Genomic DNA, 13,130 nt, shown 5'->3' with positions numbered 1-13,130 from the left:
CTTTAGTTTATGGTATACGAGATTAGGTTCTCATTTGAGTTATAATTTCAGGCTATGCTTTACTATTAAATGAATGAAATGAATTTACTAATAATGAAGTTTCATTTGTTATATTTATGATATTATAATACCTTGAAATTATAACATATAATTATGTTAAAATATTTTCCTTACTGGAAATTTGTATTCATCCATAAAGGAAACTTATAATGCGAATCGTTTACCATAATTCTAATCTTTATTATATTATATTTTATCTATGTTTCATAGACAGTTTACGGTCCCAGAACCCCAGGGAGTAATTTTTGGTATAAACCTAGGTATTTATGACGGAGTAGCTTAGAAGCTATCGGGACATTAAAATTTATATTGTGAGACCAGGCATTTTAGATTTAAGCTCTATTCTACCAAGGCTAACGATATATCGGCGACAAAACTTTCTATGATACTTTAGAGGCTTAAAGTGGTACGATAAATATTCTATGGAACAATACCTATCGAGTTACCTAAGTATTATTATCATAGGAGTATTTGTAAAATCGTCTGATGTTTACATAAGGAATTTTTAAGCAAAGATTGAACCAATATTTTCATAAGCTTAAACAATTAAAAATATACAATTCAGCTTTCTTTATGGATTTCGATCTTTTTTACATTATAAATTATGCATTTTTTAATCAAATTATATGTCCATTTTTTTTCCAGGTTATATTTATTATAAGAACATACGTTTGGAATGGACATGAGTAATATGGCTCCCAGAGGGATGGTTGTAACACCACACCACTTAGCATCGCAAAGTGCGTTGAAAATTCTTAGAGAAGGTGGAACCGCTATGGATGCTATGGTTGCTGCAGCTGCTACAATATCTGTAGTGTATCCTCACATGAATAGTATAGGAGGTGATGGTTTTTGGCTCATTATTCCTCCTCATGACGAACCAATAGTGATTGAAGCTTGTGGAGCAGCTGGTAGCTTAGCCACGAAAGAATTTTATGCAGGGTATGATAAAATACCATTAAAAGGGCCCAAGTCTGCAATCACTGTGGCCGGAACCGTTGGTGGATGGGAAGAGGCCTTAAAGTATGTATCCGAATGCGGCTACCAAAGATTTTCCATTTCGGCCTTATTTGCAGATGCAATAACATATGCAGAAAATGGATTTCCTGTATCATCCTCTCACGAAAACGACAATTTAATTAAAGATGAAACTCTTTCTATGGATTTTAAAAGTATTTATATACCCAACGGAAAAAATCCTAAAACTGGTCAACGATTTTATCAAAAGAATCTTGGCAGAACTTTAAGAAGGCTATCAGAAGAGGGATTAAATAGTTTCTACCGTGGTAATTTGGCGAAATTGATTGCGAAAGACATGGCGTCCCTAGGTATGCCAATCACAGAATCAGATCTTGCAAATTACACGCCCGTTAGACGAACTCCTCTGAGATTACTTCATGAGTGCGGAGAAATATTCAACCTACCGCCACCGACACAGGGTTTAGTTTCTTTATCTATTCTCGCAATCTTAGACAAGCTACGCATCAGTGGAGAACATGAAGGTCAATTTATTCATGCAACAGTTGAAGCTACAAAACAGGGATTTATGTTACGAGACCAGCATATTACAGACCCTTGTTATATGAATGTCCATGCTCAATCATTGTTAGCCAGTCACGCGATTTCCAATATGGCAAGTAATATTAGCCCCAATCAAATATCTTCCGATGGAAAGGGCGAAGGCCCAGGGGATACGGTTTGGATGGGGGTTATGGATAGCAAAGGATTTTCTGTTTCATTTATACAGAGCATTTATCATACATTTGGAAGTGGAGTAATTTTACCTTCTACAGGCATTCTTTGGCATAATCGTGGCGTTTCTTTTAATTTGAAACAAAACCATATTAGGTGCTTAATTCCTGGGAAAAAGCCGTTTCATACATTAAATCCAGCGGCTGCACGTTTAAATGATGGTCGAATAATGATTTATGGCACCAGAGGAGGTGACGGTCAACCACAAACACAAGCTGCCATATTTCATAGGTACGTTATTCAAAAAATGAACTTGCAAATGTCAATTTCGGCTCCAAGATGGTTATATGGAACAACGACCGGGGAAATGACTGATAATTTGTATTTAGAGGATAGGTTTAGTAGTGAGACCATTAAATATCTCAAGCAGAGAGGTCATAGCGTTGTAATGTTGCCTTCGTATAGTGAAAATGTAGGGCAAGCTGGAGCATTGGTTAGGCATACAGATGGTATGCTTGAAGGTGCATTTGACCCTAGAAGCAACGGTAGTGCAGTTGGTTTTTAAAAAATAGCAACAAAATAAATATATTATTGAGGTACTTTTATTACGTTAAAAAAAACATAAATTATATTTATTTTATTTCAAATATCGAATCCTAATTAATGTTTACATACACACTACACATATTCAAAACAATGTTAATAAAGATGAGCGATTATTGCGTTTTGTTAACCTGTGCACCATTATTAAATAACCATGCGATCGTAATCCCCAGAGGCCTTTGCCATTTGCAGACAATATAATTTCAAACTAAGATTAAGTAATTTAAGTTGCTGATTTATGTAGCTTTACTCCATGATATATGATAACGAAAAAACTCTTCAAGGGACGAGAACTGTCAACCTCAGTTAATAAAGCGTATCCAACCCAAAACTGTCAAACAATCTCACTACAAACTCTGTATCGGATGAACCCAAAACTTCGTGGACAACTTAATATGTATCTAATAAAGCGAGTTAAATCCTCAAATGAAGACGAATGCGGCCACTTCATTATTCTGAGAGTTTAATTCAGTGTGCTGTTCGGACCATTTATCCGCATTAGCGCCAGCCGGTGACAAATTAGCGGATTTATTACGTTTTTATACGATGTTTTGAATCTACTCTCCCCTGTGGGCAATAGAATTGACGATTGTGGAGGGTTTAAGTTTTTCCTTATATAAAGTTTTTCATCGAAAATAATAAATAAAATAATAGCCTAAATATATAAATAAAATGATGATTAATCCAACAGGCCGTTTAAATTATTACATATGAGGCGGAATATCATCCAACACATGCGGACTTCTTATAATGTATCCTTCACCGCTCTCTGCGACAAACTAATGCCACTAATTAAGCAAATGAATAATGTGGTGATTTTCTTGGCCTGGGTTTGATGTCGCAATCTTTGGTTAGAATTTTAACGCGTTCTAACCACTGGCTTATTTCGTCTCATACTACGTTTATTAAGCAGTAAATATTAGACTCTATAAGGCTTTGAATTTGAAAAACAAAGATATTATTATTTACATAGTAAAACATTAATGAGATTAAAATAACAACATAGTGATATCGAATTTTCCACGAATAAAATTAACGTTATAACTTTGTAATTTGAATGAGTACCTTCGGAGATATAATAAGATGTTTGAAAGAACGCCTGAGGGAGAAATATTTGGAGCGTGTGGTAAGTGGGTGAGATGTATTAATACTCAGTGCGCGCGAGAGATCGCTTAACGTGATACTCATTTTATTATAATGTTTGTTTATATCTTTTTAATTTAAGGAAGTAGGAGTAAATCTTTTTATATTTGGAATACCTATTTGACTTAATTTAGGTAGCATATAAGGCTTCAGATTGGTGGTTTTGAACCGGATCTGGCCATAAAATGGGTTTTTGTGACGGTATAAAATCAATTAAAATAAGGAATTTTCAAGTAAACTCATGATGACACTTTTGTATCGTTATGTGACAGTATTTAATTAAATGTAAAGCTACCATCGTTTCACAATGTAGATTCTACTGAGAAGCACCGGCGAAAGAAATTGATCTGCTTCTTATCGACAGACTTTGTAAATGTTAATTTTATTTTAAATCTTTTATATTAAATTAAGGACTTTGATTTTATTTGCCCTGTATTTGCTCTTTGATCGTGTCGGATTGCTGTCATTGGATTATGACAGTGAGAGTATATAAATGACACTTGTGGATACATACACTACAATATCTTGAAGTTGGCTATTCTTTGAGACTAGCGGTCGTGATCATAATCAGCCAGGAGGACTTCATCAACATTTGTAGACAACAGTAAAATAATATATGCATTTATTTGTTATTTTCAAAGCATCGTCACTAATTCTGACTTTCTGGGTGAGTTAAAATATATTAAATAGTAAAGTCACACCTGTTAATGTCCCACTGCCGGGCTAAGCTCTCCTTTCCTTTTGAGGAGTAGATTTGGAGACCACCATGCTGTTTATTTAAAAAAAGATAAATAAAAATTAATCATATGCATTAATATAAAATCCAATTTCCGTGTATAAATTAAACCGCATTCAACGTAAATGTGCTGTAAAATATTAAGTTTTACAGACATTAGCTGTTACGGTTTTCACATATTGACTGTCTGAAATTATAAATTAATTATTCGATACATTAAAATATCAATTATAATAGCTTTCGGATGTACGATAATTTTAAAATAAGTCAATTTTGATTTACAATCAAATCGTTCTTTGTTCGATCCCTTATCGTTCGAATAAACGTGAGTTATTGTCGACCACTGTTCAGGAAAGGAGAAGTATATATCAAAAAGATTGTCTAATTTAAAACGTTCTTCTACAGTTAATTAACTGGATACGATTTCACTTTCCTATTTATTAAGAACTCGAAAGCAATATATCCCTTTAATGGAATATTTTCTTATCAGTTTTAAGCACGAATGCATTTGTTTTAATATGTAACGATTGCCTCGTCGGCTTAGTAGCTAGATATAGAGTCGCCGTACCCAAATTTCTGGATTCATACCCAAGGTCAGGCCGATAGAAAGCTATTGGGTTTTTCTGTAGAAGATTCTCAGTAGCAGTCTGGAAGTTGGAAGTGTGTACACTCCGGTGCCTCGGAAAACACATAAAAGTTGATCCTGCCTCTGATTGTTTTCCAGTTGTGTCAGATCGTTCCTTCGTAATATAAGATTGAGGGAGTAGAGAGTGCACCTGTATTCGCACGCATTTGTGCACTATAATATGTTCTGTGCAGTTGGCTAATCTCTATTGGCCGCCCAATATCATAATCAACTTAAAAGCTAACACTTAAACGCTCCATGTGTATGGATACATGTATAATGCAATATAATGGCTTATGATACTTAAATACGAAATTGTGTATTAATTAGAATAATAGCCGATTTTCAGTATAAGTACTGAGCCACTCAAGAATATCGAAGAAAACATTGAAGAAATTAAGTAGTAATCGATTTAAAAAAAAAACTCCAATAATATTATTGATATTGCCATATGTGTGTATTTTTGTACACTAACGTACGCTTTATTTAAAAAGAATATATTTCAATTTAAATAGTATTATTGAAATAATTCAACTCAAACTTGCTTCCGTAGGCGTTCTCGTTTAGTAGGTGTTCATATATGTAACATATGTATATTTCAAAGGATTCCTCTACTAGTACTTTAATAACGTCACGCGTTAATATTGATACGCCCACGTCATACGCAGAACATTTCTTATTATTATAATAAGTCAACTTTGCATTTATGCTAAGTAACTGGTAAAATGCATGAAAGCGCACTAGTAATGCTTTTATAATTATCTTCATTACTGATAACTGTATTGCCAGTTATTAAATCATTAAAATGAACTGAATAATTTGTTACCAACGTCAAAAAGTTTTTTTTTTTTAATTCAATTCAATACAGTTTTCTTTCTCTGAGGCTTGAAAAAGATCGTAATATGGATCAGCATTGACAAACTTGAATATTGGTCCAAATACATAGACACAACTGATTACCTATTCATATCGCATATATGTTACAAAATCAATGTGTGCGAAATGACAAATACTAGGCATATTATAGACGCGGGTTAAGCCACGTATAGAAACTAGTCTAGTAGTAACTAGTTGATTGAACAAGACAATTATTTAATTATAATATAACCCATAACCTTACATATACTTTGGAGGTGAAATTATCTGGTCTGGAAAGGTCTGGCTTTACAGGGAGTCCCCAATTCAAACATAATACAGTACAAACCTTATTCAGATCAAATTTCGGACATAATGAGCATGTATGTAAAGTTTCTTTATGTGTCGGCAAAATTGAAAACTAATAAAATGATCTTGAATATCTAAAGAACATTAGCCTATAGAACCAATATAACACGGTAGTTAGAATATTTGAATCCGGGCAAGCACATCTGATCGTCCTCAGGAAATAATCGCAAATCCACATGTGTTATATAAAACCTCCTCAAAGGGAGTCCTAGCTTCGCAGTAGGACATACACTGTCTGTTACTTGTTGACAACAGCTCATGTGAATGACATGAAGTTACCTATACAAGTTTGGTCTTCAGCATTATAATTCAATTTTACTTTCGAGATATTTACATCACGTGATTACGACGGTTTCTTGAACGAATATTGTTAAAATCAAATATATATATATAATATAAAAATAGTCTAAACTAATAATATTTTTTTTAATACGATAAATTAGTGATATTAAGACATATACTGCTAATAACAACAAATACAAACATAATTGTAATGATATTTTTTTTTTTATAGAATAGGAAGGTGGACGAGCATATGGGCCACCTGATGGTAAGTGGTCACCAAACGCCCTTAGACATTGGCATTCTAAGAAATGTCAACCATCGCTTATAGCCAATGCGCCACCAACCTTGGGTACTAAGATTTTATGTCCCTTGTGCCTGTAATTACACTGGCTCACTCACCCTTCAAACCGGAACACAACAATATCAAGTATTGCTGTTTTGCGGTAGAATATCTGATGAGTGGGTGGTACCTACCCAGACGAGCTTGCACAAAGCCCTACCACCAGTAGAATATAATGATAATGAACTTATAAATTGCAAAAAAGTAAGTGAAATTTAAACTACACAGCACAATGACTATTAGCATAGTCACTCGGGTTATGTTGGCAATCTAAAAGCCACATCGGGCCCTCGAGTTCCATCGTTGATTTTCTATGGTCGAGATACTATAATTGACAATAAATGATGGCTGTAACGCAGACGGGCTTGCACAAAGCTCTAGCTTGATGCTCAAAACTTCATATACGCTGTATCAACCTTTAGGCTAATCGGTAATACAATATGTTATTAAAATTATAATTTAATAAATAACACACGTAAATATAACATAGATATGTAATGGGATGAATATATATTTGAACATAATTTTAACATATATAAAAAATAATTTTGTTTTACATAGTCAGTAAAAAACCAAGTAAGCAATGATTTAGTCGCAAATAGAACGTTATTAAATTTGTAATATTAACTTACTTTACAGACCCTATACATAGATTGAACAGAATAGATCCTGTATATCGATCTGGATACTGTGAAACTATTTTAATATATAAACGGGATATATTCATAGTATATATATATAGTAACATGATAAGCAAAATTTTCAGATATCGTAAATAGCAAAGACGGCACTTACCTATCGAATCTCGCAAGTTCGGAACTTTGATTTTGTCGTTGATTTGCTATATAGGTATTTCATCACCCATATTAGATCGCGACCCACACCATTTTATATTATTAATATTGTAACTTTGGGCGTGTAAATAATATGAGATTTGTACAGTCATGGATAGTATAAAATTTTTTTAAATCTCAATTTTCTGTTAAAGTAGATCAATTGAAAAACTTTCCTACAACTTAAAATATTTATTTCCAATTACATACGATGTTTTATCTCGACAAACTTTTTGTATTAGTTTAATTTTTCAAAAAAAAAAAAAAACTATTTTTACAATTAACATATGGTTACATGTAAAAGAACTTGACTCGTTCTTCCAAGTTCGGTCGCTCAAAGTTCGAATCTCGGTAGTATTGTTTTAGCAGAAACTTTATTTGAGTTCAACAAAGATTGAGACGGGTGAATCTTTAATTTAGTTTAAGCTTGTCTAGGTGTTACTCAATATCTATGATAATGGTAGATGGTAGGTACATAGCTAATAATTGAAAGTATTATAATGTAAATTAATTTAATTTCTATATGCTGATTCTTCTTAGATGATTGACAATCAATAAGTGTGATGTTTTTTTTAATGTTATGATAATGATAGGCAGACGGGCAAATGGGAAACCTGGTGTTAAGTGGTTATCACCGCCCATTATTAAGAAGTATTAACCATTCCTTGGGATTCGCCACCAACCTTGGGAACGAAGATGTTATGTCCCTTGTGCCTGTAGTTACACTGGCTCACTTATCCTTCAAACCGGAATGCAACAATACTAAATATTACTGTTTGGCGGTAGAATATCTAATGACTGGGTGGTGGTTTTACTGGTGGTAGAGCTTTGTACAAGCTCGTCTGGGTAGGTACCACCTACTCATCAGATATTCTACCGCAAAAAAATAGTACTTGGTATTGTTGTTTTCCGGTTTGAAGGGTGAGTGAGCCAGTATAATTACAGGTACAAGGGACATAACATCTTAGTTCCCAAGTTTGGTGGCGCATTTTTGATGTAAGCGATGGTTAACATTTCTTACAATGCCAATGTCTATTGGCGTTGGTGACCACTTACCATCAGGTGGCCCATATGCTCGTCCGCCTTCCTATTCTATAACAATAAAATAACCTACCCAAAGGGGCTTGCACAGCCTCCACTACCTAGTAAAGTTGTTTGCTCGCTCGTAATTATATGTAAAACGTAAATGGTTGTCGTGGAATTTAGTTTTTTCTGATCTTAGCGAATTTACAATGAATGCCTCTAGCTTGACTTAATGTATTTCATAGTGACCTAAATGGATTGAACCAAAATTAATTTTATACTTGTCTCCCGATCTACGATGATGTTGTGGGATAGGTATCGAATATATTTTAAGGAAAATTTATATATTTATATATAGTTTCATCTTCGTTAATCCGTTAAAGAAATGCATTTTACATACTTCATATGGTAGTGCAGTTTGTATACAGAATAAAAATAAAATATACAAAAGAAAATGTATTTCTTGCACCACCCTAGGAGATATTGATATTGAGACGTTCGATTTCATTATTTGCATCTAGAAGTATGAGTATGAAGTTCTTTTTAGCGAATATGTCCATAAAACGTGCTTCAAAATAAAAAATACCACCCCTTTTCTCGTCTGACGGGTGGTATTTTTTATACTTTTAAAAACATTGAAATTCATATCAAATCAAGAAACAAAATTAGTAATCAATATTGTGTCTGTTAAGTGTTTCGAGCAGACTGGACCATTTGTTTTTCATTTCACGTATCCTCCGCAATTCTCCCATTTGGGGTTGAATTTTCAAAAACGACGAAATTCTTAGGCATTTAATTTTTGCACAGAGGCTTGTATATGAAATTTCATATTCGTAACTTTGAAAAGGACGTGATACAACCGTTCTTACCATATTTTACCCATTTTGGGGTTTTAATTTCCATAAATCTTTCCTTAGTGGATGTTTACTTTATAAAATGCATCAACTGCCAATATTTCAAGCTCTGCTTATTAATGAATAAGTCAGGACAAGTAATTTTATATTTAAAAATATACGAATACAAAGGGACTTAAGTATAAAATGTTGGAGCTTGTTATTTTGCAAAGCTGCAATCTGTGCCATTGTTTCAGCAGTTTGTTAGACTCGCCATGTACGAGGATTTATTTTCTCGCTGATTCGTACATAAAAAAATAACGTACTGATAACTTATAATGACTAAAAATTATGTATATAGGAATAATCAATTCTTATTATAAGGTGCCGTACAGCAAAATCTGTTTTGTGTCTAAATTTATAACATTGTAGACCGTCTGACAATGCGAGTGAAAAGAGGCGGTACCGTTGTTTGTGCTCTGTAACATCTTCTGTGATGGCTAATCTTTATTTATTATTTTGATAACACTTTACTAAAAATATTGTTGTAATATATAATAGATGTGAATATTGATACCTCCCTAGACAATACATAACGCTTCTTAGATTTTAAGTACTAAGAAATAAAAAATATATGATTGAAATTATTTAAATATATCAACAGATATATAAATAAACTACCGAATGGAAAAGTCGTAATTTATTTCTACGACATTTCACATTAACAATACGGAGAATTTTATAAATTATCTCTGAGCTCTGTCGAGACCGTTACATTTTCCATTGTATGTTCACGTGTCAAACTACAATGTTACTAGTCGGATGTAGAACGTTAAATGTGGAGACGACGAAATTATTATAAAAAAATGAAGCAGACACAGGATGCCAGGCAGAAGCGAAACATTGAAATTACAGTACATTACAGTACAGTAACTGCCTGTTAATGTCCCACTGCTGGACTAAGGCCTTCTCTCCCTTTTTGAGGTTAAGATACACGCGTTCTAACTATTAGGCCATCTCGGCTTTTTTGGCATTGAAATTAATGGCTATTGAATTAGTTTAGAATTAAAGAAAACCAATAAATTAATTAATATGGAATAAAATAAATAAAAACATAGTTTTCTTGTATAAATATATATTTATATTATTTTTACTTTAAAAGAGCAGTGAGCGGCAATGAAGGGGCATAAGCGAGTTTCATGCCGTGTATCGTTACGGTATACGAATCGGTTCTACTGACAAGGCGCACCAATGTTTTACATAAAACCGCGTCAACACAAGTGGTTCCCGACAAATGGTCACCACGGCCTAGAGACATTGGCGTTGTAAAAATATTGACCGTTCTTCACATCGCTAATACACCATCAACCTTGGGAACTAAGATGTTACATCCTTTGTGCCTGTACTTATATTGGTTCACTCACCATTTCAACTAGAACAAAACATTACAAAGTATTGCTGTTTAACGGTATAATATCTGATGAGTTACCTACCTACCAAGTATACACAAGTTTACGTATTGTTGTTACTTGTAATAATATAAAGTTAATAAATTATAAATCATGAACATATCAGTTTACGTGCTAAAGTTGAAAGTTTAGTCAAGTATTATAAGCACCCCTTATTCCCTCGTCTCATTTCTATGCGTCGTATTTTATTTCAAGAGATGTTTTAGCTCGATCTCTGACGTCGAACAGTTTTGTTCTTTGTAATATTCCTTGAATAATAAGTGAAATGTTAAGAGATTAAATTGTTAGAACAATTTATTGTTACTAAAACTATAAAAGTAAAAAGTGTCTTCAAATGTCCCACTGCTGGGCTACAGGTTTCTTCTCCTTTTGAGGAGCAGGTTTGGTGCGCATTCTATCACGCTCCATGCAAGTTTCCTCATGATGTTTTCCTTCGTCAATTAAGAGAGAGATTAATTATTATAAGTATAAAGTTAAGCACATAAGAATCAGCACTCATCGGTTAAGATTTACATGTTCTATTCACTAGGCCCTCTCTTAAACTTAGACTATATTATGGATCAAAATATTTATTTTGAAATTTTGAAAAAATAGCTTTTTTTGCAAGATAATTAAATTAACTTTATAAAATATATTTGTTTCTTTTTTCTAATTAATATAAATAAATAAAATAATAAAAAAGCATCCATAGCGCGATAACTTACTCGCCGCCTACCGATTTTAAAATTGCAAGTTTGTTGACCCCTTGGGCTATTGTCGTCCCCACTACTAACATAAGCACATGTATGTATATGACGGGCCGGTTGGCGTAGTTTGTAGATACTTGTCTTTCGCGCCGAAGGTTGTGGATTCGATTTCCACCCAGGACAGACATTTGTTTGCATGAACATGTCTGTTTGTCCTGAGTCTGGGTGTGATTATCTATATAAGTATGTATTTAGGGAAAAGTAGTATATCAGTTGTCTGGTTTACATATTACAAGCTCTGCTTAGTTTGGGCTCAGATGGCCATGTGTGAATAATATCCCAGGATATAAAATGTATGTACTCTTACTTAGAAGGGTAAATAGGAACATTAATAAAATTATTTAGTTTTTCTTTATAAAAAAGGTCTAGTTTTGTTCGTTGCAAGTATAAGTTTTTTTTTATTTATCAATATGTTTTCGAAAGGCAGTCGGGCAATTGCGCCACGTAATCACTTGGTCACCTCATACGTACCATAAGCAGTATTATACCACTTTTTACACCCCGAACACAGTCAAAGCTTCACTAAACATATCATCTTAGATGGCTTGTCTCTTGCTTTACAAGGTATAAGTTAATGATTATTTGTAAGTAGGTGAGTTTGTTCAAAACTACCTACCACTTATAAAGAACAGCTTATAGTGTATTGCCTACTAACGTCTTTATTTATAAATGTTAATTACCGCTCTTTCTGTCATTATTAAATCAAAATATGCAACAAATAAACTCATTGGCTATTTTATAATCAATTATATTTTACTAGTATCTTTTTTGGTTAAAATAACATTTTGACACTTATTTAAATAAAGATATATAATGAAATACATGAAAGTTTGTATAAATAACTTGAAATAATCCATTCTATTTAAAATTCTATAGCACTTAATATCAGAATTATTTATATATTTAAAAATATCACTTAAAAGGTAAAAGGGTATTAAATATTTAAAGAGTTTGTCTCCAGTCAACGTTTGTGGAATTTATAACAAAACTAGACCAGTTATATTCAAAGTAGAAATTAAATTATTTAAATTTTCATCAATTCAAATGTATTGCAAGTTTTAATTTACATTTCTTTTTTTAGAAAAAAATATGTCTCATATTTATATTGTCCTACAATTAACCATTAGCGTACACTCGTTTTTTATTTTTTTTAAATAAAACACAAAAAAAAAAATTAAGTTGAACAAGGACACGGTCTTAGTCTGTGGAGATGTATAAAAAAAGTAATCCTAAGGAAAATAATAATCAATCTTATAAGAGGAATTTTGTTGATTTAATTTTTCATGTTCTATTTTCCTTAAAAATGTTTATCTAATCATCATCATCATCATCATCAGCCGAAAGACGTCCACTGCTGGACAAAGGCCTCCCCCAAGGATTTCCACGTTGGCCGATCTTGCGCTGCCCGCATCCAACGGCTTCCCGCGACTCGTTCTAAGTCGTCGGTCCACCTTGTAGGGGGCCTGCCCACGCTGCGTCTTCCGGTTCGTGGTCGCCACTCGAGAACCTTTCTGCCCC

At 33.2% G+C, this 13,130-nt stretch overlaps 1 protein-coding gene across 1 annotated transcript; it reads left to right on the top strand.

Annotated features, from left to right (window-relative positions):
- The first annotated feature begins 735 nt into the window (after positions 1 to 735).
- On the top strand, positions 736 to 2,985 carry LOC126769135 (oxamate amidohydrolase proenzyme-like). The gene has a single exon (XM_050487735.1). The coding sequence runs from the start codon at positions 737 to 739 to the stop codon at positions 2,315 to 2,317; it is 1,581 nt and encodes a 526-aa protein (XP_050343692.1). The 5' UTR covers position 736; the 3' UTR covers positions 2,318 to 2,985.
- The last annotated feature ends 10,145 nt before the right edge of the window (positions 2,986 to 13,130 follow it).

The sequence above is a fragment of the Nymphalis io genome, chromosome 6 (assembly GCF_905147045.1).
Source record: "Nymphalis io chromosome 6, ilAglIoxx1.1, whole genome shotgun sequence".
Classification (NCBI taxonomy): domain Eukaryota; kingdom Metazoa; phylum Arthropoda; class Insecta; order Lepidoptera; family Nymphalidae; genus Nymphalis; species Nymphalis io.
This window is presented reverse-complemented; position numbering and strand designations above follow the sequence as displayed.